This window comes from Nasonia vitripennis, chromosome 4 (genome assembly GCF_009193385.2).
Source record: "Nasonia vitripennis strain AsymCx chromosome 4, Nvit_psr_1.1, whole genome shotgun sequence".
In the NCBI taxonomy this organism is placed as follows: domain Eukaryota; kingdom Metazoa; phylum Arthropoda; class Insecta; order Hymenoptera; family Pteromalidae; genus Nasonia; species Nasonia vitripennis.
In genome coordinates this window covers 1,417,619-1,445,258 of record NC_045760.1, presented here as the reverse complement: position 1 = coordinate 1,445,258, position 27,640 = coordinate 1,417,619, and the positions used below count along the sequence as shown (strand labels likewise).

The 27,640-nt window shown below is 45.9% G+C and overlaps 7 protein-coding genes across 18 annotated transcripts; 3 read left to right on the top strand and 4 right to left on the bottom strand.

Moving 5' to 3' along the window:
- The first annotated feature begins 644 nt into the window (after positions 1-644).
- Positions 645-18,534, top strand: LOC100679049 (RYamide receptor). Of its 6 annotated transcripts, XM_032599431.1 has the most exons (8): positions 647-736; positions 1,283-1,401; positions 8,750-9,182; positions 9,264-9,514; positions 9,611-9,770; positions 16,361-16,429; positions 16,794-17,031; positions 18,226-18,534. In XM_032599431.1, the coding sequence occupies exons 3-8, from the start codon at positions 8,799-8,801 to the stop codon at positions 18,423-18,425; spliced, it is 1,302 nt and encodes a 433-aa protein (XP_032455322.1). In that variant the 5' UTR covers positions 647-736; positions 1,283-1,401; positions 8,750-8,798; the 3' UTR covers positions 18,426-18,534. The 6 variants fall into 6 exon arrangements, with proteins under 6 accessions (XP_008211546.1, XP_031784888.1, XP_008211545.1 ...); XM_008213324.2 differs by lacking the exon at positions 18,226-18,534 and having other exon boundaries at positions 645-736; positions 16,794-18,122; XM_031929028.1 differs by lacking the exon at positions 18,226-18,534 and having other exon boundaries at positions 645-943; positions 16,794-18,122.
- Positions 1,757-7,176, bottom strand: LOC100122775 (arylsulfatase B). 2 transcript variants are annotated; one of them, XM_001606327.5, is made up of 8 exons: positions 6,905-7,173; positions 6,018-6,191; positions 5,684-5,896; positions 4,264-4,510; positions 3,909-4,088; positions 3,560-3,829; positions 2,046-2,325; positions 1,757-1,977 (listed from the first exon to the last, which is right to left on the bottom strand). In XM_001606327.5, exons 1-8 carry the CDS (start codon positions 7,016-7,018, stop codon positions 1,818-1,820), a joined length of 1,638 nt encoding a protein of 545 aa, XP_001606377.2. In that variant the 5' UTR covers positions 7,019-7,173; the 3' UTR covers positions 1,757-1,817. The 2 variants fall into 2 exon arrangements, with proteins under 2 accessions (XP_001606377.2, XP_008211549.1); XM_008213327.3 differs by lacking the exon at positions 3,560-3,829 and having other exon boundaries at positions 6,905-7,176.
- LOC103316977 (lipase member H-A-like) lies at positions 9,943-12,171 on the bottom strand. 2 transcript variants are annotated; one of them, XM_016985229.2, is made up of 7 exons: positions 12,089-12,155; positions 11,948-12,011; positions 11,738-11,880; positions 10,941-11,183; positions 10,616-10,816; positions 10,309-10,468; positions 9,943-10,220 (listed from the first exon to the last, which is right to left on the bottom strand). In XM_016985229.2, the coding sequence occupies exons 1-7, from the start codon at positions 12,138-12,140 to the stop codon at positions 10,025-10,027; spliced, it is 1,059 nt and encodes a 352-aa protein (XP_016840718.1). In that variant the 5' UTR covers positions 12,141-12,155; the 3' UTR covers positions 9,943-10,024. The 2 variants fall into 2 exon arrangements, with proteins under 2 accessions (XP_016840718.1, XP_031784889.1); XM_031929029.1 differs by having other exon boundaries at positions 10,309-10,816; positions 12,089-12,171.
- Positions 18,523-21,776, bottom strand: LOC100122810 (inositol polyphosphate 1-phosphatase). 2 transcript variants are annotated; one of them, XM_008213321.4, is made up of 5 exons: positions 20,834-21,776; positions 19,979-20,211; positions 19,627-19,900; positions 19,384-19,552; positions 18,523-19,314 (listed from the first exon to the last, which is right to left on the bottom strand). In XM_008213321.4, exons 2-5 carry the CDS (start codon positions 20,189-20,191, stop codon positions 18,870-18,872), a joined length of 1,101 nt encoding a protein of 366 aa, XP_008211543.1. In that variant the 5' UTR covers positions 20,192-20,211; positions 20,834-21,776; the 3' UTR covers positions 18,523-18,869. The 2 variants fall into 2 exon arrangements, with proteins under 2 accessions (XP_008211543.1, XP_032455323.1); XM_032599432.1 differs by having other exon boundaries at positions 19,979-20,333; positions 20,834-21,177.
- On the top strand, positions 21,070-23,135 carry LOC100122823 (protoporphyrinogen oxidase). The gene is made up of 2 exons (XM_001606375.5): positions 21,070-22,489; positions 22,670-23,135. Exons 1-2 carry the CDS (start codon positions 21,386-21,388, stop codon positions 22,988-22,990), a joined length of 1,425 nt encoding a protein of 474 aa, XP_001606425.1. The 5' UTR covers positions 21,070-21,385; the 3' UTR covers positions 22,991-23,135.
- LOC100122836 (transcription initiation factor TFIID subunit 13) lies at positions 22,507-24,507 on the bottom strand. Of its 2 annotated transcripts, XM_001606393.5 has the most exons (4): positions 23,980-24,507; positions 23,597-23,834; positions 23,410-23,511; positions 22,507-22,954 (listed from the first exon to the last, which is right to left on the bottom strand). In XM_001606393.5, exons 1-4 carry the CDS (start codon positions 24,004-24,006, stop codon positions 22,950-22,952), a joined length of 372 nt encoding a protein of 123 aa, XP_001606443.2. In that variant the 5' UTR covers positions 24,007-24,507; the 3' UTR covers positions 22,507-22,949. The 2 variants fall into 2 exon arrangements, with proteins under 2 accessions (XP_001606443.2, XP_008211542.1); XM_008213320.4 differs by having other exon boundaries at positions 22,550-23,511; positions 23,980-24,479.
- Positions 23,961-27,420, top strand: LOC100679226. Of its 3 annotated transcripts, none has more exons than XM_008213317.3 (6): positions 24,224-24,315; positions 24,671-24,932; positions 25,220-25,664; positions 25,737-26,160; positions 26,236-26,401; positions 26,474-27,420. In XM_008213317.3, exons 2-6 carry the CDS (start codon positions 24,904-24,906, stop codon positions 26,694-26,696), a joined length of 1,287 nt encoding a protein of 428 aa, XP_008211539.1. In that variant the 5' UTR covers positions 24,224-24,315; positions 24,671-24,903; the 3' UTR covers positions 26,697-27,420. The 3 variants fall into 3 exon arrangements, with proteins under 3 accessions (XP_008211540.1, XP_008211539.1, XP_003427565.1); XM_003427517.4 differs by lacking the exon at positions 24,224-24,315 and adding an exon at positions 24,478-24,594; XM_008213318.4 differs by lacking the exon at positions 24,671-24,932 and having other exon boundaries at positions 23,961-24,315.
- Positions 27,421-27,640: the final 220 nt, after the last annotated feature.

Genomic DNA, 27,640 nt, shown 5'->3' with positions numbered 1-27,640 from the left:
TTTGACGGTATTGCGCAACAAACACGGCGCCGCCTCTCTTTTTGCGCGAATATTACGCGCCTGGAGAAGCTATAGACGCAATAATTGCTCATATTTACGTCGGGGGCGCTTTGGTCCAGCCGACGCGTCGAACAATTTTACATCAGAATAACGTCGATGTTGCGCGCAGTAAATTTTTGAAATTGATACACGACAGCGTGAGCGTGACGGTTATTCGAAATGACTAATTGGGTCTTGCGCCAAGTTTGAGTTTCATACTTATAATAGAGAGAGAGAGAGAGAGAAAGAGAGAGCCCTTTCTTAGGGGCGAGTCGAGCAGCTTCCGCATAATTTCATAAACTTCGTTTATCATCCGAGCGGCCGGCTGAAATTGGAGCGCAAGCTTTATTTTTTCATGCCGCCGAAGAAGGGAAACATAGAAGCTGAGAGCCTCGGCCGTGTCGTTGAGTAAATAATGCGGCACACACACACACGCGTGTGTAGACACTGACAGAGCGGGCGTTTGGTGAATGATTGAAGGGATATAGAATTACGACGGAGGGTGATGATGCTGCTGCTGGCGCCGTGCGGCGATGCGCATGCGCGCTTTCAAAAAGCACCAGGGGCAGAGCTTTCCACGCGCAGGAGGCAAGTCCGGCCAGTCTGCGATGAGCCGCAAGCGGCGAAAGTTCCGAGAGAAGGAGAGACTCCACTGTGCAAGTTAGCCGCGTGTATGGTTGCAGTTTTCACGGCATCAGTGAGCGGCCATGTGACGCAAACGACGAAAGAATAGCTAGCGATATAAGTTTCTCGTTTCCGCGAGTCGAGAGCTTGCGCTAATTGGAAGCTCGATTCGTTATAGCGCCTGCGATCCGATATTGGCGGGAAAACGAGAACGGAATGGCCAGTCGTTACAGTTGACGTTTGCAATTACAGATGCAAAGAGAGAGAGAGAGAGAGAAAAGTAATGGAACAATGGCGCAGAGGTCTACATCTAAAAATATCGATATAAACGCCGCGGAGCACGCCCACACCAGTGATAATAATAAGACGCTATCCAACCGCTTTCCAGCGCCGCGACGTTCTTAAGCAGTCCATTTTCTCTCTCTCTCTCTCTCTCTCCCTCTCCCTCTCGGCGGATTCCTCGCGAACCAGCTCTATAAAAGAATACACTCCACTCCCGCGTAATTCAAGAACATAATAAACATCCCGCTTGCGCTCGCGCTCTTTCTCCGCATAACGGGCCAGTATAAGCGTGAGAAAGAGTGCGCGGCGCTTCGTTAGCCGGAAAATTTCTTAAAAGCTCTCGCGCCTCTCGATCCTGGGAATGGCCGTCTTTGACGACGATTTTCAAGGAGCCTCGCCGACGCCAGGACTACGCTCTACAGCTCGTTAATGCCATGGGACTGCTCCGCATCTGAGGTGAGCATATTAGACTGGTTATTTCTATTGTTCTATCTATATGAGAGAGAGAGAGAGAGAGAGAGAGAGAGAGAGAGCAAGAAGCGGATGCAAATCAGAGTAGTGGTGGTGGCGGTGGGGGATTGATTAATCTCGAGTACAAGATGGGCGATAAAGGGCGCGCGCAACTGTCAAAAATAAATTAGGCCTCGTTAGTGGGGGGGGGGGGGGGGGCTTAATGGAGCTGGAAAACAATTACCCGCGGGATAAATGATCGTAAAAAGTTGCGCTCTCGTGGCCAATCTAGATGCTCGCTCCAATTACGATAATGTTAGAGCAGCGCTCGCGCATGCAAGTAAGAAACTACGAGACGAGCTGTTGGTATCGTGCAGTGTGTATAACATGGCTTTATTCGCGCGTTTCCTTCTCCTCGAGCATCACCGGAGCGCGCGAGTCGCGTAGTCCCCGAAGTTGTTCCACGTGTGGTCCCAGAGAGCCGGGTCGGCCTGGCTGTCCCAGGGAAGGTTACCCGGCGGCACGGCGCTCGCGTTCAGTCTGGCCAGCTCCTCCTCGAGTCTCCGCACCACATCCGGCTGCCTGCAGTGACACACGCGGGATAACGTTATACGCGTCAGATCATCGTATAGGCTGTTCGTAAAACTCACTCGTCGGCCAGATTGCGTCGCTCGCAGGGATCCGCGCGCACGTCGATGAGACAAGCCGCTTCCAGCGGATTACATGCTTTTTGCGGCTGCTGCGGCTGCTCACCGCAGTGGATCGTCGCCTGGTTCCTCAGCTCGACGAGCTTGCCTCGGTCTAATCCTCGGCCTAGGCGCTTCAGCGCTTTCGCTACCAAACAGCCCTCGGCGACAGCCTCGACGTCGTAGGGGTAGTCTCGGCCCGAGGGCCCGTACCACTGGTTCCATCTGCCCCTGTACGTCGAGCCTGAAACAAACGATCGTACGTTTAATGGATTATTCGATTTTTCGAATTCCGCGCTCGCGGCTGCTTCTAATTTCGTTTCCATTTAATCGTCGGAGCGCGGGCCCGAATTCGCTGTCCCTCAACTGTATACACTTCCAAATGTAACCTTCCCTTGGGAAATAGCAGCTCGTGTCGTAGCTGCCGCTGCAGCGAGAACAAATAACGCCGCCGGTTGAAAAGTTAAAATATGCGCGCGCGCGCGAGAACCGCACCTGCACCATCGTGCATGACTCGCTCGGACGAATCGATAAGCCGCGAGTACTCCGACTCTGTTTGCCGCGTAATCGAAGCGTCGATTATAAAATAACAAAAATATAACGCGCTGTAATTTACTCGAATTTCCCGGCCGTATCGGGTTTCATACGTAAAACAATGTAGAACGTACAATACGAGGGAGCTCTCACACAATGCTCTCGCGATATATATATATATATATATATATATATATATTGACGCTAATAATATGAACGCCGAAAGACGCGCACTGTGATGGGAACCGAGTCGGGAGGAGAGAAAAATATATCTTTATTTTCGATCTATACGCGGAGTGGGAGAGCGAAAAGCGCATCAGGAATATTACAGTTTGAAGAGCTCACCGGGGGTGGGATATCTCTCTTTCAGAAGAGCATTAATTAAATTTTTCCGCTCCCTCTCTCTCTCTCCGCTAAAGTATTTATTAACAATAGAGCGCTGCGGATTTTATACTCTCCTCCAAATAGGTTAAGTCCGAATAAGCCTCTCGCGCGTGTGAGGACGTAAGGGAATTGCGTATACGTCTTTTTTATATAGCTGTATATAAATGAGTAGCGAGTTCGCGATAAGAGGCATTTTCGTCGGCCCTATTCTCCGGCTCGTCGCGAGGATGTTTGTCGAAACGATCACAATCTTAACTATAATGGACTGCCGCTACAGCGATTAGTGCTGCACCGACTGATTTATATATACCTTCATCGCGAGGGCACACACGAGCGACTTGTACATTTCATCGATAAAGCGCGCGCTCGCGCGCTAATCCTCTGCTGCGCCGAGCATAACGCCGTTCTATATAGACTCGGGAGAGTTTTAAGAAGCGGAATTCCAAGCGAATCACACGCAGCCCGAATAAGGAGCAAAGTTAAATCAATTCGCGAGCTATCGCGGAAACTAATACACAATACGCCTGATGTACTTTCGCATTGCGTGAAATTATCGAAACCTTTGATGAGCTTCCATTGATCGACGCTGATCGCGGCCGTCCCGAGGACGTCGTCGATATTGTGCAGGACTACTCTTCTCGGCGATTCTTTGTCATCGGCCAGTGCCTCCCACGCGTCCAGCCCGTCAATCTTGCCCGTCGCGTTGACGTAGCCCCCTGCAGCCCTGAGCAGCGTCGGCAGCCAATCGGCGATGTGAAAAGTCGCCTCGGATAGCCTGCCCGGTCGGGCCAATCGCTCCGACCAGACTAATCCGACCCCGCGCACTCCACCTATTACATGTACATATAACGAGCAGGCGAGAAAAATTTAACGAGCAGCGCTCACCCTATACTTTCCGCAAGTAGCTACCTTCGAAGAGCGTATCCTTAACTCCCCTAAGTGGCCAATTCGAGGCGGCGTTCAAGTTGAAGCCCTCGGCGGGGCCGCCGTTGTCCGTGCTGAAGACGATTAGGCAGTCCCGCAGCATGTTCCTCTTCTCCAGCGCCTCGACCACCGCTCCGACGGACGCGTCCATGGCGCTGGCCATTCCTGCGCTTAATAAAACGCTCGAGATCTATATACGCGAAAATTTTCACTGAGGCGCGAAACAGAGCCGATCGTTTTCTATCTTTTTTCTCCTTAGCTTCATTATCGAGTGTATATATATACGGAGAGCTTTGTTTCGCCGCAAGGGAAGAACATTTAAGGAGGAGTGGAAACTGACCGGCGAAACGTCGCCTCTTGTACTCGGGTATCTTGATCTTATCGACTATCTCGTCGGACACGGGCAGAGGATTGTAGGGGTTGGCCGAGTGCACCGCCGCGTGAGCCAAGTACAAAAACATCGGCTGACTGGCGTTGTGGCTCTTTATCAGTTTGACAGCCTCCTTCGTGAAGACGTCCGTCGAGTATTGCCCGTGAAGGTCCCAGGCCGGCTCCATGTTGCGACGCATGTCCATTCCCCAGTAGGGCTGCGGTTCGTGAAACATCGTACATAGCTTGTGTATATTCGAAAATTTAATATTTCAAATATCTCTCGACGTCTTGTACCTCACATTATGGGACAAAGGGTAAAGATTTAACGCTCCTCCCGGCTGCTGTGTTTTATGGAAGCGTAAAAAAGCGCTATATTACCTTCTTTAACGGTCTATACGTAGCGGAGACATCTTTTCTGCTTAAGATTCATGAATTTCGTTAGCCAACGATATTTCCGCATGTATTACAACTACGCGCTTTGCATACGCGATACTAAGCATACATGCAAGCTCCGAGAGAGCGAGAAGCATCAGGAATTGATATGGCGCGGCAGCTTGTGACGACGGGAGAGAGAGAGAAAGTAAATATTTATTTACAACGTTCCTGCGTGTACTTTTGAGATGAAATTTTTCTTTTGCCAAATAAGAGGTGCGTCGTCGCGAAAAAAAAAAACATATCCGCAGAACATACGAAAGCGAGGTCGCGTCGGATTTAGCGGCGGTTAATTAAATAATGCCAATTACGCAAGCGCGACCGACAGCCGATGCTCCGAAAAAAAAAAAGAAAAAATGATGATTCGCGAGTGCATTACAAAATTTCTCTTATAATGCTTATGAGGGAATCTACTTGGGCGAGTAGTCGCGCAATCGATACGAATGATGGATCGTCTCTCGAGAATTCTCACAACTTTGCTATTAGTTTAGTTGGGGATATTTTCAAGTACAGCAGCTTGAAAAACAATTCGCAACTGATTTATGCTCCGATCGACCGCGCTATGCATTATATTGCGCGATGATCGGCTTTTTCTCGGCTTATGCGAATCATTTGTATTACTTTGCAAGAGCGTGTGTACGAAGAATTTATATTCTGACTTCCGTTAGATTATTCCGGACAGAACTGGGTGTGGGGGGGGGGGGCTGACGCTGTGTATATGTATAGAGAGACACGGCAGAAAGAAATCAAGATACACAAGTGCCGCTGGCGGCAATAATTTCAAGCCGGCAGCGGTGGTGGTATGGGCTTTTTTTTCCCGAAGAGGCTCTATATCTCACGGAATTTATCTGAATAAATTGTACATGTCACTTCCAGCCTTTTTTCTCGGATAAAGCCAGAAAAAAAAAAAAAAAAAAAAAAGGCTATCAACAAACGCGCAACATAATTACACTTACTTCTTCGACGGCGCTGTGATCGTAATAATCCTGATGGCCCGTCCAATATCCTAAGTGGCTCTCGAATCCGCGATAGGTCGGCGTGTATTCCTTTGTGTAGAAGCCCAAATGCCACTTGCCAACTATGTGCGTGCGATATCCGAGCTCCCGGAGATATTCGGGAAGCAATTTCTCTTTTAGCGGCAGACCGCGTGGCTCTGCTCCCTTGAGCACCTTGATAAAGGAGCTTCTGAGTTTTTTATGCCATTTCCCGGATCGTCAAACGGGCCGTTATCAGCGAAATTTCATTCGGAGGGAGAGGGAAAAAAACAAAAAATAAAATAGATATACTCACCCCTCGCTGCATGCCCGTGTGAATGGGATACTTTCCAGTCATGAGTGCGCTTCGGGAGGGAGTACATATTGGGCTGACGTAATATCTGTTTAGGATTAGTCCGCTGTAAGCCAGTGCATCGATGTTGGGAGTTGGGATCTGTCCAGATCCGTGAAAACCGACGTCGTTCCAGCCCTTGTTCCAAGCGCAACACACAATAGATTGTTTTAGACTCGCGTTTCTGATCCACGTGTACGGATGCGCGTGTTAACGTCGTCGCAGCGATTTTAATTGCAAATACGTTATCTCGCCTTTTCAAATGAATTTGCGCTACTCTACCATATAACTGCAACTGTATAGGTATCTCAAATAATAGACTCGAGATTTCGATTTGCCCGCGTCGGGCCGAGATTCGCATACCTAACCTCGAAAATTGAACGTAATTTATCATCCCGTGCGGAATACTTCTTTCAACTCTTCATCGTTGAAATTACTTCGTATTATGTCGGAGGCAGAGCCGAACTCGCATCATATTTGCGCGGAACAATCGAAAACGTAGCAGTTAATTTTTATAATGATGTAAATCCTACTTTTGCAGTACTGCGCACCGGAATAAAGCATCTCGAAGTATAAATTGCAATTAAGAGAGGCTTAAGCCTCTAAAACAAAATACAGATTTATCCGGCTGATTGATAAACCGAGATTATTCGTCAAAAGCAACTAATCTTCTACATAATTTACCATCGTATAACAATAATACATTCAACGAATTAAATCTACCGTTACGCTGGCTTTCGCGCATTAATTGAATTTCGAGTACACGCATCACGGCTCTATTGTACTACAATATATGCGCTCTCAATGCTCGACGTATAGACCAAACAAACGCATCAGACTCGGAATTATACCAAATCATCAGCAACGATGAAAATAATGTGCGGAGGAGTAGTCTCGGGAGCGGCAGCGACTATCCAATTCCGCGCAGCCAGAAGATAGGAGAACAGGAATATTCCCCGGTACATGGCTCAGTTTTTCGACGACACAAGGCACTGCGCACACGACGAATTCAATCGACTCAAATCTGCGGATTCGGGCCTAAACGAACTGGTCTCTTGAGCCCGTCGCACGACTCACTGTCGCTCTCTGCAGTGTGTATTGGAGGCTCGACTCTGGACTGCGTGTATATAAACGAGAGAGAGAGAGAGAGAAAGAGCGGTTATCGCGACTGTATGCAAGGTAGTGGGAGTAAAGCGGAGATGCATCGCTCGAAAGTTTCGTCGCAGGACATTCGCGCATAATATTGCTCGAATGGAAAATTTATAAACAACCGCAGTAACGGCCTTGGCGCTCGCTAATTATATACTTTTAATATCTATAGGGCTGTTGGAAACAATTCTTTCTCGAATATATATACATATATAACATGAGTTATCCAGTTGAATTGAGAAAATTCGTCAGCGCACGTCAGAATTTATTTCATAAAGCTGACGAGACACTAATGAAACGTGCACTATACGCACACGTCTTTTTGGCTTACAACTTGCGCGTATTCTCCGGGCGGCGATCGAAGCTTCGTAAATGATAAATCAAGCGCGATAAACGAGCCCATCCACGAGCGAGATATGTCCCTCTCTTTCTGATCGTTCCTAGAGCACTCGATTCTTTTAACGGTATTAATATATCGTCGAGCTGCTTGATTGAGCTCAGCGGAGGTATAAGGAGAGCTAGAGAGGAACATTGTTTGCGCTCTACATTCGTTATTTACGACGTTTCAGCCGGGAGGGTTAGACTTACGCTTCCTCGCTATACTCTTACCTGGGACGGAGTAAAAAAATACTTATCCTCGGCCTTGGTATATAAGGAAGCTGGTCTCGCGATCGATCGATATCGGGGGGGGGCCGGGGAAAAAAATATAACACGACGTCCGATATTCCGTGGGCGCATCGCAGTAGCAAATATACCTTCGCTCGCACATACGTGTCCCGAAGCTAAAGTGTGTATCGAATTTTGCTGAAAATCGTCTAGTTCGCGCAGCTCTCGAAATCCGGGCCCGGCGTATATTGTACAATAATTATGCTGTCGCGCGCACGTATCCGCGTCTAAACGTTTCATATCCCGCCGGAGACTCGTACACGTATATATACGGTTATGTTTACACGGATTAAAAGGAATACCCTTGAGGATTTCGGTTCGTTAGCGATACGAGCGCGTTATAAGAGCATAAGAAGAATAGGCGCGGTGTTGTTGTTACGCGGCGAAATGTAAACATCGATATCGCTGCTGATGCGTGTTTACAGCGCGGCCGAATATGGGAACTCGATGATTAAAGCCGCGCGTGTAAACAAGCTATACAGAGCTCTTTCTCTCTCTCGATCTCTCTCTCTGTCTGCCGTCTGAAATGCGTATAATTTCAAGCGCCGTATACAGACATTATAAGCCCTCGCGCGCGGCTGAGCTCTCGCTGTGTCTGCGCGCAGGCAAACGTCAGACGGCAGAGTAGATCCGAGCTTTATTAGCATTCCGCGCGCTGCGGTCTCTCGTCGTTCACGCCTGTCTCAGCTCGCTCGCGCTTTTTACTCAAGTTCGCCGGAGAAAGAGCTGTTTACAATCTCGACGAGGCATAATTCGAGAGAGTGAGAGAGAGAGAGAGGGCAGGAAGCTCAGACATGTGAGGATAGGGATTTTTTCCTCCGCGCTCGGGAATGAGTACAATTGCGCGTCTAACCGGGCAAATTAATTAATTTTTTCCGCAGGACCAGCACGCAGGATGAAATCTGCAGCGGCGGCGACATCAACTGCAGTATGACGGAAGAGCCGGCGATCGTTACGGGAACAGCTGACTGGCGCAACCTGTCAGTGCTGGAGAACGGGAGCTTAATCTTCGACTGCGACGATTTTAACGGGAACATCCCTTTCACTAGCACCTTGGCCCAGGTCATCCTCTACATCCTCTACGGCAGTATGTTCGTCATTGCGCTCGGGGGAAACAGTCTGGTCTGCGCCGCCGTCATCAGGACTCGCAACAACCTCAGGCCGAACAACCTCACCAACTACTTCATCGTCAACCTCGCCATCGGGGACATACTCATCAACATCTTCTGCGTGCCCACGAGCGTCTTGAGTACGCTCGTCTTCCACTACTGGCTCCTCCCGTCCCAGCTCTGCGCCATCTTCAATTTCTTCCAGGTGTGCTTCTTCGATAATTTACCCGTTCTTAAATATGCGCGCGTGTGTCGTTGTGGCCTTATCGAAAAATCTCGGCCCCAGGCGGTGGCGGTGCTCGTCAGCGCCTACACCCTCGTGGTGATCAGCATGGAACGCTACCTGGCGATAATGTACCTCTTCAGACCGAGACGCGGAACCAAGTACGCCAAGATCTCGATCCTCATCGTCTGGCTGCTGGCCATGGCCATCTCGCTCCCCATCTTGGTCGTCTCGGATGTCGAGCAGCCCGACATCAGGTACGAAATGTGCGACTTCTACACCTGCACCGAGAAGTGGTCGGACAAGAAGCAGAAGTAAGTCGAGTCGAGTCGAATCGAGAGAAATTTATATAGCGACTTGTCGAGTATCGCGTGCAGCGATTAACCCAATTGCTTCCCATCTACTCGCAGGTACTCTTACACCATCGCCCTGCTGATACTGCAGTACCTGGTACCTCTGCTCATTCTCTTGTTCAGCTACATCAGCATCGCGATCGTGGTCTGGGGCAAGAAAGCGCCCGGCGAGGCCGAAGACAATCGGGATCAGCGGATGATCCGCAGCAAGACGAAGGTAGGTGTAACGAGGGAGCCCCACTTGGATTGTACTTTATGAAAAAGTTCGTCCGTCAAATTCGATGCGGTATTCGCTATTTATCTTACCTTCCCGCGCCGGCAGCTCGAGAAGGACGAAACTTTTTGTCGGCTATAATACCCTTGTACATAGAGAGAATTCATCAGGAAAATCCTGGGCCTCCAAAGTTTTTTATTTCTCAGAATTCTCGACGCACGGAGAGACTCTTTCACCGCTTTATCGAGCAGCGCGCCTTACACGATAAATCTTCCGATTAAATTCTTCTCTACAGCGCGCGCAGCTCCCGTCCCTGTCTCTCGGGAATTCGAGGCCTCCTTCTTGTCGGCGTTATTAATATTCCTGTCGGCTCTCGAACTCGTTGATACTGCCCCGTCCATTTGCATGCCAAAGGGAGGCTCGCTTTTCGTCGTCAAGAAAAACACGCCTCGGCTGAAAAAGACAGGTGGAAAATGTCCGGTCAGGTTGTCTTTTTTGCCGAATCTTTAAATTATCGAGCCGTTTCCGTATGTATACTGACGCGTTGCCGGGCGTGGCGAATCCCATGGGAACCTTGGCTGCATCGTCGCAGGCCCCGCGAGCGAAGCTGCGGTAGGAGCTGCAGTTCGTCGCGAGGAAGGAGTCTTCCTTTCTCAGCGATTCGGCGTAGAAGAGCCAGGAGCGATGATGGCTGCAGTAATCTGCGAGAGGGCGAAACAAAACGAGAGAGTCGCAAAGCACAAGAAACGCGTCATGTACGCGAACGTGCGCGCATCGCTGCAGAAAGCGGCGAAAGAGAGCCATAGAGAGAGAGAGAGAGAATGTGAGAATAAAGAATCGGAACTTACCTTCTGGGCTGGAAAGTTCGTAGCTGCTGGGACAGCCAGGCTGTACGCGTCGGCCGCCGTTCGGGTAAAAACTCGCGGCGCCGGAGGCACGATTTATTCCATAAAAGCCCGCGTCCGTATGAATCGTATCGACGAAGCTGGCGTCGCTGGCCTGGAGATGCGCCTCTAGGAAATTGAAAAACGGACCCGCCGGATCTAGACCTGGACAGATTTCAAGCGAATTTGAGAGAGAGATAGAGATTAGGCAACGTTACGTCGTTGCGAAATAAAAAAACTCCGTCTCAGCTCGGATAATATGGGAGGAAAATAAGCGAGGATCTCTCACCGGTTATTCTGCTGAGTTCGAAGCTGGTCCGACGTCCGGCGTAACCGGCGACTTGAGCGCCCATCGAGTGCCCGACGACGTGGATGCTCCGGCTGGTCAAGCCCTGATCCACCATCTCGTCGATCGCCCCGGCCACCGCTTCGCCGACCGACTTGGCGCTGCTCACCACGCTCGGGTAGTTCTTTCCAGCTATCGGGCTCCAGTCCACCGCTATAACGTTGTGATCGCCGCGCTCCAGATAACCTGACAACGCGTTGCTTTTAACTCTCTCGCATCCTCGACTCGCGATTCTCGTCCTGCATTATTTACGCGTCACGTATACAAAGCGTTTCTTGAAAAGCCGCGCGTCTAATTGTACACCCCCCCCCGCCTGCTTGGGCTCGACGACGAGAGCCTTCATTATTTCTCGATATAAAGCGCCCGCCACCGGGCGGAGAGCGGCTTTTGAGCTAAATACGATTATTCGCGTCAGCCTCAAAAACAGAGGGCCGCGGGCGTCTCGCTCCGAAATTTATGCGCTCGCGAGTCGAGCAATAGCAATAACAGTTGACCGGCGGTGATTAGTTGCGGCCGTTTCAATTCACCGCGCGTTGGCGTTTTCATCGTCCTCCGTATTGACGCGCCGTCGCTCTTTTTCCAATATCACACTTGCCGATCGACCGCGTCTCTCGCGATGAAAATCCGCTTCTTTTCTCGGGCCGCGAACAATCCGCCCGAATTCGATTCAGCTTTCCAGGAGTTGCGGCCTTTCAGCCGGATTAAATTCTGCGTATAACGCGAATAGCCGAGGCGCTCACCCGAAACAACTGCCAAGACGTCTCTGCTCCTGGCGCTGCCGGTGTAGCCGTGCAGATAGAAGACCGTCGGCTTATCCGGCTCCATCCGCGCCACGAGGTTCCTCACCTCGTACAGCCGCGCGTCCGCGTATTGCTCCGGATCGCTGCGAGGAGAAGAGAGCGCGTGAGAGTCGGTTAAGAGGTATAACAAAGAGAATAGCTGTTGCTCACCCCGAATACAGCCTGAAGAAGATCTCCTGCAGGGCATCCTCGATCCTGGCCCTCCTCGCGTTCGCTGCGAATTGAAAGAGGCCGATCTATATATGATGAATATAGGATGAGTCCGGCGAGAGAACTATACGAATAACTCACACCCGCAAACTGACAGGACGAGCAGAGGGACGAGGAGACAGAAGCCGACCATTATAGCACGTGTCCCAGCGCGAATAACAAAGCTCGGGCTGCGCGCGCAATTTCTATATATCGTTCGGCCGGGAAGCGGCTAGAAATTTATGGCTTGTCGTCGGACAATCGAGCCCCTAGACGCAGCCAGTAAACCGGAACTATCGCGGGCCCGATAACGGACGGGGAAAACGTCGAAGGACCAGAGGTGCGTAGAGCTGATAAAAAAAAAAAAAAAACTGTTGCGTAAATCAAAGCCCGGCTGCTTCCCCCCCCCCTCTCTCTCGCTCATCAAATATAGAGCAGCGCTTCCGCCGCTGCGGAGAAAGTTTTCCTTTGATACCGCGCGCGCGGCTAATCTTCATTATCTGGCTTAATTGCTACGATATTATGCAGTCGGCCGTATAGCGGTGCGTAGCCTGCATTTCAATGCGCCGAGACCCCCCCGTATACGCGTCCCATACACTCGGATGGAAACAAATGTTTATGATACACGTTATTTCAGTCTGCTGAAACCTTTGCGCTCCGAGCTAAAATCACATTCTCGCACTGCTATACTTACTCGCTATCGAAGTGTACACTCTATTGCGATGTGTTTGTTGTTGCCGCGGCGGCGGAGGCTTTCGTCGAGTACTGTATACGAAAGCTCCTTTCTCGCGTTCTCTCTGTGTACGGGTAAACGGACACTTGTTGTTCGATGCAAATTGAATTTAAAAATGTACAATGCGTCGAAATTCGCTGGTTACGCACAGTGCGGAGTAGGAGTTGGCAACTATAGGAGAAGCCGCTTGATTTCAAAATTTGATTCAATTCGAGCTCCTTTTCCATAAGTTTTTCCGCAAACGAGCAACTTTGATGCCTTCGCTCGTAATACTCGGCTTCGGAAATTCTCTCCAAACTTCTTGTATTATTCGACACTGTGTGTATGCGCGACGCGACGAAAATTTCCCCAAACTTCTCGCATTATTTGACTAACGAACGCGAGAGCTGCTCGAGCGATAAATCAGGCTTTTCGATATAGAGCAGTCGATATAACCGCCGTCGCGACGGTTACAGAATTGAGCTGCGAGAATTTTCATTCGGTTTTGAGGATTGAAAAACAGCTCGACTGCTTCTCTAGTGTAAATTTACGCCCGGACGGACGTGTAAATCGAGAATCCTATAGTGAATCCCGTGTGTACACACTCGAACGATTACGAAGGAATGTAGTCGAGAGCTGAGTATATATTTCGTACACAACGTACGCATACACCGAGTGCGCAGCAGAGGAAGACACTTTTCTCGCCCTTTTCCGCTGCATCCTCCGCGCACGTTAACGCAATGAAACTCTGCGACTTTCTCGAATTTTTTCCACCTCGCGTCGATATTTTCTTTATTATTGCTCACACCTACGCAGTACGCGGACGTGAAGTTGTAATAAAACGTTCATTCCGTCGCAGCGCGAATTCGCGCGAAACGATCTGACGCGTGAGATAATTGTCGCGCACCGAAATACGATTGTCAATTAGCAGTGCTCGACAATTGGCAGTAATGGTTTCGGGCTAATAACGTCTCTTCGAAATCCTCGGGAGATTCGCCTTTGATAATTGAGCTTGTAAAAGGAAAAATACATAATCGGCCCCGGCATTCCGCTCGAATCGCCGAGGCAGTCTCGCGGAGTAACGACATGTAAATCGCGATTCAAGAGAGCTTTGATAAAACGAAAGGAGGACAAGATGTACGCCGCGAGTTCGAGAGCCATAACTCGGCCTGATTCGACGCACTTATCGGACAGGTGTAACGCGCCCGTACTCGCCCACTGTAAATTTCCTCCTACACCTGTGCGCTGTGCCGCTAAAACTCGTTGGATCCTTCTTTCCCCCTCGTGTATACCACCGCCCGTGTATCTATAGAGGATATAGGGGGGAGGGGGGGGGGCGCGCGCGCGCATTTACCTCGTGTCTCTCTGTCGAATGGAAATTTCGCGCGCGCATTTGCATGCCCGATTTTTATCTCTTCCGAGAGCGGATAAAGCTTCGCGGCGCGAAGGTCGAGAGCCGAGTAAATTTTATAGCGGCCGATTTGCAGTAAACCTTCCTCGCGTCTGGCCGTACGCGGACGTTTCCACTGCGCGAGATTGTAATCGCGAGGCGAAAAACGCAGTATAATGAATAAAACAAACGAACGAAACATGATTTATGTAGGCCTCGGGTTTCTTTTCTCTAAACAAAATCGGGAAATCTCTCTCTCTCTCTTTCTCTCTCATCCATAATCCAATACGACGACCCTCTTTCTCGAGTAATTTAGGCGAAAGCTCGCGTAATAAAAATGTTAATCAAACGAACGGCTTGGAAGATAATAATTTCGCGGAGGCCGGCGCGTATATATATATACTCCTCAGATTCAGATAGATCGGGCTTGTCTGCGATTAATTTTTCGAAAGTAAGAAAACCGTGAGGTTTGCGGAAAAACTTTCCTAATGAAATGCTCGCGGAGCAGCAAAAAGGAGTTTCTCTCTCTCTCTCTCTCCTTTTTTAATTAAATTATATCCTTCCCTCCCGCTCGGCGGCGGCGGCGGCGACGAAGAAGTGCAGCGGTGAACCGACGAAAAACTAGCAGGTCTTCTCTCGCTGAGAAATTGTAAATTCGCTCGAGACTGCTGCGAAAGGGAAAATAAAAAGCATATACACGCTGCGTGCACTGATGGCTTAACGCGCGCGCGTCTTTTGCTCGACTTTAATTATTCCATTATCTCCCCATAACCCGTAGCTTTATTCCATTGTGAAGCCGAGCTTTTTCCATTAGCAGCTCGCTCGCGTCGTTATGTTTCTTGATCGCGGCGCGCGCCTTAAAATTCGCAAAGAGAGAAAGAAACGTAATAAGGCCGCGGCGTCTGGACTTGTTAGTTTTCAGCAATTTTCCTTCGCCTTTGCTTGTGCCGTAATCGACTGCGCAGCGACTCTTGTACTCGCTTTGAAGCGCTTTTTCCATCTGCATCTGTCTGCGGAGCTTAAAATAGCCGATATTAATTTACAAATGGCCAAATCTCTTGCGGATTCTCCTCGACACACGCTCTATAGCGCCGAGCATCGTCGAGCGCTAAAAGCCAGGAAGAGAAAAGAGAGCGAGTGAGTCAAGGCCACGCGTTCGAGAGAAGGGAATATTTAAAAGTCCGCTGCACGATCACGGCGTATCAATAAAGGCCGTTTGCACGTACTCTCAGCTCTCGCGAATTCCAAGGGGAGCGAGCTGCGAGAAACAACGGTTAGCTCCCCCTCAGCCCTCGGGCCTCTCTCAATGCCGCAGATATATCGTATACGCGAGTAATCCAGATATATACATATATATATATATATCCTAGTGAGAGAGAGAGACGGCCGGCAGTGGCCTCTACCCTTTTTTACGAGGCCTACGGCATAAAAGGTCTACGCTCGCGCGCACGTGCGTAAGCGTGTCTCGTGATACTTTTAACCAAGCGCGCGCGCGCGTGTGTACGTGTGCGTGGAGGTCACGAGAGTCGGAATAATACGTCAAAACGAGCCGCGAGCGATCGTGAGGCTACTGCCTAAGATGCCCACCGGCCATATACACGAAATTACGGGCTGTGAGCTATGGCCTTATTTATATATCCGCCCGCAAAGATGCCACCTTGCGTGATGACGATGTCTTCCTTCGTCATCTGTCTACGTCTATAAGATATTTATCGCCAGCATTGGCTTTATTTTTGTTTTTTCTTTCCTTCAGCCGAGCCGCTTCTTCCTTCCAGTATCCAATTGGCCCGTGTACAGCGTATAGGCCGGATCGCCTTGATAAAGGGGTCTCAGCTCCTTATTCGCTATCCGATATGTATATATATACATAAGCCTGTGCCACACTATATACGAAGATTAAAAGTCGGGGCCGGATTAGCCGATTGGATTTTAGGCTAACGCGGATAAATGTACATCACACGCGGGCACGCTATAGCCGCGACGAGCTGTGTATATAGGGTATATATATAGCTGATTTAGGGGACACTTGTTGATTCGGATTTACAACGCGAGCGATTCAATCGCTTCTCGCTCTCGAGCAGCTGGTATATATACCCCAATGTGCGGACACTGAAACTGAAACTCATTTATTTTGATGTTTTTTTTTCTTTTCTTTTTTTTGTCTCTTTTTTTTCAACTGTGTTTCAGTCAAAACAGCACTACACGAAAGTGAAGGTGACGATGATAATGAGATGAGACTGAGCTGATTCTCTTATGTTTTCTCCTTTTCCAGACGATCAAGATGTTGATGGCCGTGGTCATCGTATACACGATATGCTGGCTGCCCTTCAACGTACTTAACGTAAGTATTGTACACATTACTCTATTTCCGGAATAGGGCATTATTATATCATTTGTTCCTCGGAACAATCAACCGCCCGCGAGAGAGAGAGAGAGCCGAGTATGACTTGCCGGTCAGCGCGTATATCTGCGGATCATCGTCGAACGCTTCTCTCTCTCTCTCTCTCTCTTATTTTCCATTATTTCCATGCGTTAATGGAATCCAATATCCGGTCAATCGATATTCGTGACTATACGCGATGCGTGAAATTCGATAACCGCGCGAGAGCAATCTGTCGGCGTTAACGCCACGCGCCGTTGTTGTATAAATTTGAAAAATCATTTTCCCGAACAAAATCTCTCATCGGCGCTTCTTTCTGCGGCAGCTGGTAATGGATATCAACGAGGACATAAATCGGTGGTACGGGCTCCCGTACATCTGGGCGATGCTGCACTGGCTGGCGATGTCTCACGCCTGCTACAACCCTTTCATCTACTGCTGGATGAGCACACCATTTCGACAGGGCATTTTCAATATGCTCAAGTGCGTGCCTATCATCAGGCGTTTCGTCCCGGACAGGAGCCACGCTTTGAACACCAGCGCTGTAGGCATCCCTCTCACCGGTATGGGCCAGTCCGCCAGGGCTGACGAGGACAATCAATCATTCATTACGTCTGCCGGTGCTGTTACCTGGGCTCCCACCAGTGTTGCTTCCAGTGCTAATCGCGCTGTTTCTTCCTGTACTGCTCCCAGTGCTGCTCCCAGTGCTGCTCCCAGTCTTGCTCCCAGTGCTGCTCCCAGTCTTGCTCCGAGTGCTGCTCCCAGTGATGCTCCCAGTGTCTCTCCCAGTCTTGCTCCCAGTGCTGCTCACAGTGTTTCTCCAAGTGTTACTCCCTGTGCTGATCCCAGTACTACTCCCAGTCTTGCTTCCAGTACTGCACGCAGTGTTACTCCCAGTGTTTCTCCCTGTGCTGCTCCCAGTTCTGCTCCCAGTGCTGCTCCCAGCGTTTCTCCCAGTGTTTCTCCCAGTGCTGCTCCCAGTCTTGCTTCCAGTGCTGCTCCCAGTGTTTCTGCCTGTGTTTCACCCTGTGCTGCTCCCAGTGCTGCTCCCAGCGTTTCTCCCAGTGTTTCTCCCAGTGTTTCTCCCTGTACTGCTCCCAGTGCTGCTCCCAGTCTTGCTTCCAGTGCTGCTCCCAGTGCTGCTGCCAGTCCTGCTTCGAGCTCACGAAATGAAGCGAGCTGAAAGCACACTTTTCTTTTTTCTCTTTTGTAGTAATAGTGCATGACCACCTTTATATACTACTATTATGTAAGTCTTTTTATATTCACTTCTTTTAGCTGCGACTTGTGCGGTGTGTATGATCGCGCGTAGTATGTAAGACAATTCATATTACTTTTATATTGCATGCATTTTTAATACTTTTTGACGCTTTTGATTTTAACGCATATTTCTTATCATTTTTATCTTATACTATCCACCTAATGGTCTGCGGCTCTCTGCGTAGTTTGCAAATATACAAAATATACACTGATACCGAAGCAATATCATTTTTAAAGGAGAGTAGGAGCGACGAATATTTTGTATGTACGGCGGCCTTTATATCGCAGTTTTTTTAATTGGTTGTTGCTAATTCAACCCTCGCTTTTACATGTATATTGCAGCGTATAATGTGACACGTTTTATGGTAATAAATTCCTTTTTTTCGCAACTGTATACATTTTTTTTTTTACTTTCAAAGAGTTTGATCACGAGAAACGCATGAATACACCATGGATCCTATTACTTGCGAGAATCTCATTTCTCATGATCTTTGCAGGTTTCGACGGGCAGCACAACTCTAGTTTAAGAAGAAAAAACAATTGTACGACGTACGTCAGTGTACGGAAGAAAATGAACCACAATCACGGGGCACCAATCAGAAGCGCAAGCTTCAGGTGCAACAATTCCCTGAGGAGCTCGGGGCCCATGCACAGGCATTTCGTTCACCTCGAAGTACAGCAGGAAGAGTCTCTATAAATGTATAAAATAAACGAAAGTCATTGTGCTACTTGACGTTCTTTGTGATATGAGTTATATACCAAAGTATAAATTAAGTGAAATAAAAATAAATTCGTTATTTATGATATACCTTGTAATATATATCTTAGACTTTATTGAAACGGTCAACTTTCGTAGAATATCATTACAACAAAATAGAGATGATCACAGTGAAATTCGTCATTTGGAATAGATTATACTATTGTTACACATATAGCACCTGAATTTTCTTCACGGTTCGACATGAGATAAATATTACGTCACATAAATCGTTAAAAACATTTACAGCGAAACACTAAAATCCTTGACTTTACATTAAACAGTTAAGCTTTGTATGACACAATTTTTCATGAAAACATGTATGTGAAAGTTCTTTACCTTACAAATATTTCTATTGCACAATAATGAGATCATCTTTCCTTTTTAACACAGAATATTTGTTAGACTATCAAGAATCTCTTTTTCCCTAAAAGCAATCAAACCTCCTTTGTTGGCAGCTTCACTGTCAACATTGGAATACTTCATGCCAGAATCACAGCAATCTTGATTATCTCTATATTTTTTAAAATCCAGCAGACCTCCACCTTGGGACCGCAGTATGGCATGAGGACCACATACATCCCATTTGTAAGTTGAACTTTTTGAAAGAACGTACGCAGCCGCCTGACCGAGCGCGACGCTTATAATCTTGTAGCCTGCTCCTGCAGGTTCTATAATCCTAAATTGAGCATCTATTAATTTTGACTTTATGCTCGGTTCTTCAAATCTACTTGTCAAAACAATTCTATTGGTTGGCTCTTCATTGTTGCGTATAGAGCAGCAGGATACACTGTCATTTGAAAATCCCCAGTAGCACATACCTTTCCATCTATAAAAAAATTTTATGATATACTTGAAATCCCTCTTTTTTTTCAACTAATAAAGTGACAATGCTTACCGTGAGTCTGTTTCTGTATAAAACGGTTGATTGACTACTCCTATGACCGGTAAGCCAGAACTCTGTGAGTAAGCTCCGATAAGTACAGTAACACAACGCAATCCACTCAGATGCAGACCAGTTGCTTCATCCACAACTTCACCACCGCTAATATAGTCAGCTGTTGAATCTAAAAGTTTAAATGTACTCTGTGCTTTTATTTACAACAAAAATTTCGCAAATATTGAACTAGTTTAAACATACCTATGGGGTCAATCCAGATTCCTAGATCAGAAATATCAACTTCGAAATCTGTAGGAATGTTTTTTGAACTAATAGCTACATTGGTCAAAAGTATATCCTTATGCACTTCTTTGGCAAGTAAGTCTGCAATTGTCTCATCGTCATCCAATACCTTTTTCAAGAGTTCAGAAGTCTGCTTTTCAGTAGAACAAATCTCAACGGTAATTGTTTCCCCTAAAGTGTTGCTAAAGACATTGTTCTCCTCACCTTTGACTGCACCAGCTAACTCTGGAAACTGATTACTCGTATGCATTTTATTCAGAAATGATGAGAATTATTGATACTACTGATCGTTAGATAAAAGGAGTATTACCTCTAATCCTATGTCATGTCTAATTGTTTCTTGGATAAGAACATCAGCTAAAGTCTTGAAATCTTGAAAGAACCTAGGGTTTTTCTCTTCTGCAGATTTTTCTTGGACAAGCAACGCAAACAGTGCCTTATCCTGTCTGCAAACCCGCGCAATGTTAGCTGCCTTTTCAGATACTTTTAATAGAACCCGCAGAAGTCGACTACCGTCCTTCATCTTTTATAAGGATTTTTTTACTGCAAAGTATAAAAAATAACGTCTACAATATGCCTACTGCAGTCTATGCCTCTGCTACTGCAACTGAAGCTTCAAGAGAATCCATAGGAAAGTAGCTCTCTTGTATAACAGCAAAGTAATTCTATTAAGAACATCAACTTTTATTGTAGACTATAGTAGACTATGTCAATATGCTATTGTTATTCAAATTCAACTTCATTTACAATGCCTATTTTTCTTTCATACATTCCATTCATATATTTTTGTACACATTATGCTTTTAAATTTAAATGATACGCATAAATCATATTCTAAAACTCAACTTAACCTTTTCCTATCGATAGCACAAGGCATGCCTTTCAATATTACTTTTCTTTTTTAAGATTGGAGTCATTAAAATGTAAAATTTTGTAAATGTATTAAATTTTAATTCAAGTTTAGATTTAAATAGTAAGAGATCAAATATCCATTCAACAATCTATAAAAGTCATCAATTATAACCTTGTTCTTTACCAAGCATTTGATAATTTTGCTTTTTATACCCTAGTATTGAACTCCTAAATTTAGATAGTTTTTATTCAGAGTTAAAAAGAAAGCGAGTTTTCTTAAAAATTCTTCTTCGCAACAAAATATTATATTTACCTTCTTAAAAGTATCCTCAGTCATGGAATACAACTTTCTGAAATTCCAATTTTAAAAGAACAGCATCAGCAATTTCATCCCAAACGTTCACATTAACGCACAACTGGTATTTTTTAAATCTTTTCGATCAAATGTCAAGTCGTCTGCTCTTTTTATTGCGACTAAGAAGTAGAAGAGCCTACCTATACCTGATGGCCGTGATTATTATCTACTGCTACTGAGTGGACGCTCAGGTTATGCTAGGTTAAACTGATGTAGAAATTTGGAAGTGCCTATAATAAAGCCCGCAAGTCGTCGCCTATATTCGGAAGCTTACACTTTGCTCTCGTGAGTTAAACCGCGTACAAAATTGTATAACCGTCACATGCATCGACGCGTTGCTCAGCCATCAGATAAGCCGATAATCGATAATTGCAAACAAAAATAACTGACACGAGCTGCGGCGCGTTAGTACTTTGCGTGATTGTTGGCGAGGTTAGAATTGGATACCGGGATCCCGGGGAAATTCGCAAATAAACTTTTTAAATGTTTTGAATTGAACTTGTATTCAAAATGACAGCTATTTTAGGGGGAGGAATATCGGGCCTAAGTGCAGCATATTACGCTGTCGAACACTCAAAATTAGGGTCGATTGTTCTCTATGAAGCATCTAATCGTTTAGGAGGATGGATAAGAAGTGTAACAGCACCCAGTGGAGTGATATTTGAGAAAGGTCCTCGCACCATCAGATCTGAAGGCGCTGCTGGAGAAAATACTCTGCAACTTATAAGTGATCTCAACTTGAGTGACAAAGTTGTTGCAGTCAAAATGTTTCATCCAGCTGCCAGAAACAGACTGATTTATGTAAATGAAAAATTGCACCTATTGCCTAATTCACTGGGTGGTTTGTTAAAAATTCAAGAACCATTTAAGAGACGTTTGGCTTCAATAATATGGACTGACTTAAGAGCTCCGAAAGAAATAAAGGAAGACGAAAGTATTTATAGTTTTGTTGAAAGAAGAATGGGAAAAGACGTTGCTGATTACTTAATCAGTCCAATGATTTGCGGAATATGCGCTGGAGATGCAAAGCAAATAAGTGTTAACTTTTTGCTGAAAAGTGCCTTTGAATTCGAACAGAAGCACGGTTCAATGACTAAGGGTCTTTTGTTGAATCTGTTAAAAAAAAAATCTAATCAAAGTACAAACAAAAATAAAGCAAGTTCAACCAAGTCACATTTAGTTGAAAAGTCTAAGCTAGAGAAATGGTCAGTTTGGGGTCTTAGAGGAGGGTTAGAACAATTTCCTATAGCATTGAGTAATTCCTTAAAATCTAAGTCTAATTTATCTTTAAAAACTAAAACGAATTGCGAACAAATCACATTCAAACCAGGTCAGGTGGAATTATCCGTGAATGGGAAAGCTGAAAAACATCTAAGAGTGGTCTCAAGTTTGTCAGCAAAGAGTCTTGCTCCCTTGCTTAAAAGACAGCATCCACAATTGTCAAGGGAGCTAGAAGCAATACCATGTGCCACTGTAGCTGTAGTTAATCTTCATTTTAATGGAGACGTTTTGCCATTGGAAGGTTTTGGATTTCTTGTAGCACCATCTGAAAATTTGCCTATTCTAGGAGTTATCTTTGATTCGTGTGTCTTTAGCAATGAGAATAATACTACAGTAAGCATACATAGCGATTTTTTGTATTATCACATATATTCTTATTAAAATATAAAGATACAAAAAAAATAGATCCGTTCTGAGTTCCAAAAGTTCATTTTACATACGTATGTTTAGTAGTACATACTAAAAATTTCATGTATAATACTAGTAATATGCTAAAATAATATCATTTTGCAGGTACTAACGGTAATGATGGGTGGAGCATGGTTTGACAAATACTTTGGAAAGAGCGTAACAAATGACCAACTCCTATCTACAGCAGTTAAGCATACGAAAAATATACTTAAAATACAAGAAGATCCAGTCGAGGTCGATGTAGCTGTGTTGAAGGACTGTATTCCACAGTACGTGGTTGGTCATAGTCAAAGAATGCAGCGCATTCAAAACTATATCTCCTCGCATAAAATCCCTTTGGTGCTCTGCGGATCGTCATATCACGGGGTTGGTCTGAACGACGTTATTCTGTCAGCAAAACGAGCCATTTCCGACATTGTTTAATGCATTAATTTGTCAACTCAAAAAAAATTCCATGCATGCATGCATTGAAAAACTTGCTGACTCACAAACAGCAGTGGGTAAAGTTTAGTTGTAAAACATAAACTTGTATTGTAAATAAATAAAACTTTATATTGTATAAAATAAATTTATAAGATTGCACTTTAATTGGCGAATACACTTGTGAACTGTGTTACAAAGTAAGTACTGACAAATTATAGCTAGAACGTGGAAAAATATCCGAAGAACAATAACCACTAAGTCATGCTTAAAAAATAATTAAGGAACATGCATATATATTGCTCTCTTCTTAAAATTGGTACTTAAAAATAACAAAACCGTTTACATAAGATAAGAAAAACTTGTAAAAAATACAGCTATATATTTATAACCAATACAAGCAGGTTATTGAGTGACGTTACCTGCGTATTTAACTTCATCAAAAGCTTTTCTTGCTTTCTTCAGCTCTTCGTTCATTGTCAGCAGATCTTTAACTCTGGCGTATTTCCGCGCATCCTTTCTCACTGAAAAACAAAAACAAAATCAGACAATCCATTGAGGGTACTATAGATCACAGAAATTTCGTATGCAACCAAGTATTTGTCTCACCTAAGAATACAATATCCTCCACTTGCACTCGCCCGGTTCTTCCGATCTCCATAGCCCGGTGGGTCATTTCGGTGATGTACTCGATAACTAGATCCTCCAGGAGGTCGACGCTCTCGGTGTAGGGGTTCTGATCGTCTCCAAAACCGTACATCATGCATCTCAGCTCCTTCGAGAACAACCTCTTCCGGCCACTGGTCAAGCTTCCTCCGATAGGAATCTCGCTCTCCTCATCCTCGAACTTTAATGAGATAAAGCCGCAAGTAAGTAACACGATCAATGAGATACGAATCGAAAAAAAAAACAACAACAACAACAACAACAACAAAGTCGAAGGAGAAATTATAGGTTATAAGACGGACGCTCTATTCAAGTTCGCTTCTCACCTGCTCGAAGGTTTCCTCCTGCGCCATTTATCTGAATAAGATACGGTAACGCGATAAGGCTCCTTTTCGCACGAAATCTCGGTGTAATCAAGCGCGTTCTCGCGTGCGCCGCTTTAATTTTTCCCGTTATACTCGCTAAGATAAACCAACCGTGTGTGATGTGGTCAGATGAACGCTATAGCCCGCACGGCTGCAAACTGTACAGCTGTGTACACAAGCGGTGAATATAATCAACAAGGGCATACCTAGTCAAGCCGAGAGAAGGAAGGGGGAGTTAGCTTATAGCAAAGCCAGCGAGCGAGCCAGCTAGCAGAAGGCACATCACATTACACACAGGTCAGTAGTCTACTCTGCGGGGTGGAGGCGGCTGGCGGCGTATCTCGTCGCGCCCCGCGCGCAAGGGGGAGAAAGAATCGGAGATCGCGGGGAGATCGGAGATGGCTTTCCGATGGCCTTGTCGCCTTTATATACTACACTCCGACCCTGCTACCCCCGGGCGTAGTGCGACCGCTATAGCGCGGGATATATAGGAGCAGCCGCAGCTGATTATCAAGCTTTTTACCTTTCGCGCGCACGCTCGCTCGTCTGCAGGCTTTCCCAACTCGGCTTCTTCGGGTATATATCAGCCTGCTGTTTGATATTCCCTCTCAGTAGCCACTTTGACTGCCGCTCCAGACCAGCCTTTTTTCAGGCTTATCGTGTACTACTCGCTAAGTATGAGCCAGTCGTTTAAACTTTCGCCGGAGGAGGACAGTCGAGGAAAATCAATATAAGTATAGACACACACACACACACACACACACACACACACACACACACACACAGTCGTGCTTTGTCGGACTGGATTATACCGGGAAATCGTGCGCTCGAGCTGGGAGCACCTGTTTATATACCAGCAGCGGCTCTGAATGGAAGAAGCATGCGATGCATAAGAAAACGGCGAAAACCCAGCGGTGAGTATCGTACAGATAATAACGTACTTATTCCCTTGCACTAGAGCGAATGTGTGTCGGCCTCGTATATAAATAAACACGCGTCGTGTCGTTGACGCCGTGTCTATATGTAACCGCGCGACTGTCAATACACGTACTACAATGCAGCTATAGGTATAACCTATTGTGCACACTCGCGTCTATAGTCTCTCCACAATACAGTGCTAATTTCATTCAGCAAACGACCAAACAATCGCGACAAAGCAATAACACACTATACTATTATAACGTACGTTACATTGTTCCAGTAACCCGAGCTCGAGGATGACGATCGGACAAAGCTCGAGCTTCAGCAGCAGCAGCAAGCACGGTGCAGAGCAACATCAGAACAGGATGCGCTCCTCGGTCAGCTGGGAGCTGGACACGGGCGAGAGCTCCTGGTCGGAGGACGTGGGGGACGTGCCGACGCGTCGCGTTCTGGAACAGTGGAGGGCTCTGGAGTCGGTGCTGTACGACGAGGAGAATCCCCAGGTCCCACCTGGCACGTCGCTCTACGACGAGTGTCTGCAGTGGCGCAGTCAACTGCCGCATCTCAGGATCCTCGGGACGGGCTACGACAATCCTGGTCTGACTGTTAGGAGTAACCACCTCGCATCATCGGCACCGCTTGCAATTAGGGAGAGAAGCGCGCAGAGGAACGGCAGCGCTAATGCGTCTATGAACTACGATAATCACTTGTCTATGCGAATGAGCGTAAGTTGTATTCGTTTATGTTGTATTTATGCCGCTTTGCATGCTCTTTACAGAATCGTTGTTTCGTTACAGGAGCTGAGCTGTCACACGACGCCGAATTCCAGACAGGCCAAGGAACAAGTTCTGGATCACATCGTCGAATTCATATGCAAAGAGCTCGCGGAGATCGAGGCAGAAAGGGAGGCCGAGGATCGATTGAGCGACAACTTCGAGGAGTTCCTCAAAATCACGCCGGCGCCTACGTGCACCGGCAAGAATCCTCTGAAGAGCAACAACTTTTATTACAAAATAGACAGTGTCGACGCATCAGCGAGTAAGGATAGAGAAAGAGAGCTGCAGTCTGGAAGGAATAAGCTTGGCATGGTTTTCAACGAGAGGGTCATTGTCAGTCCAGTGCCGTTCGTCGTTACCTCCAGAGAGAGCTTTTCCACCCTTCGTACGACTCCGATTCAATTCTTTAGAGATGACCATCGTGTGCCTAGTAACGATCGATCGGGTAGGTATACTTTTACTAGGATATCACTAGTTATATAATCTCTGATTGCACTTACACTTCAATTCACCCTTTCAGGCTCAAAGCATGAGAACGGAAAGCGAAAATTCTCGTTGACAAGGAAAACACACCTGGTACCCCGTGTTCAAGCGCCATGGAATACGTCAGTATTGCCAGCAATATATCCGAAAAATGTCAGGCTCACTCCTATTGACACTTCCAGACTGCCAAGTAGTAAACGGAGGTAAAATGCTTTTTCCACTTGCGCAGAGCTTATGAAAGAATTTCAATGGATATTTTTGATCGATCGTTTTAGGCCAAGCAAAACTGCGGATAGCATACATATGCGATGTAGTCGAAACTCCCTAAGTCCGATATCGCGATCTGTTCAACCAAATTCTCCACGCAATCGAAACCACAATCTCATGGAGCAGTTGGAAATTCGTGGCTCCCACATTGTCGCACAGGCGCCGTCGTTTGTCGATAAAAAGAAAACTAGGAGAAAACTTTCACAAGCCAAACGTCATGAGGATGATTAAGCAAATTTGGAGTACATTTATATTATAAGCAACGAGTGCATTATTTATGGTTTTGCGTCAGCTGTCGCGGACGAATTGTTATACGACGATCAAAACTATTGCTTATACTGTGTGTAAGTTGTGTTAGTTAAGCAAAATTGTGTGTTGCCTATCTGTATGCGCGGAAACTATATACGTAACTCTTCAAAAAGACTGGCATAGTTCAGATTCCCCAAAAAGATACGGATCCCTTTCAAAAGCCTTTTATGCGCAAATTAGCCGCGTGTAGAAGGTTTTTTTTGTAAATTAAATTTAAAGAATTTTAATTCCCTCAAGAAGTAACGAATTAAAAACAAAATGTATTTTTGGTCTTGATATCTTGGACGCTATTATAAAATGATTGTATATATCTGCGTACTTAATCTCGCAGCACAATCGACGACACGCGAACACGTGAAATCGCATGTCTTTATATTTTGCGGTGAGTAATCGTATACGTACTAAACAGTCTACCTCACTGTTGACTTGTAAATTTCAAGTTGAATGTTAAAAGTGTTTCTAATATATAATTAATATTTGTGTATAATGTGAGATATCTCGTGAAAGCAAATAGATGTGATATAATGTATATGTTTAGAGTACATGCAAAGCAAAAATGTGAGTAAAGCGAAATAATTAGTAAGTTGATTATTTTTATAGCACAAATTTGAACGAAAAACTTTAAATAAAATATTTTTGAGAGCTATCCGAGTTGTTTTTTTTTTTTTCATAACCGACTTTAATTATTAATATCCCTTCGATTTTATGATTATTGATACTTTAATTAATATTTTGATTTTAGAAGAACATTTAGAATTGCATATATTGAACAAGTGCTGCAATACTTTTGTAACGTTACGTGTAGTGTGCACTATTTAAAAATTTGCGGATTGTATCATTTGAATTTTTCTTAGCTCGGCGCTGTT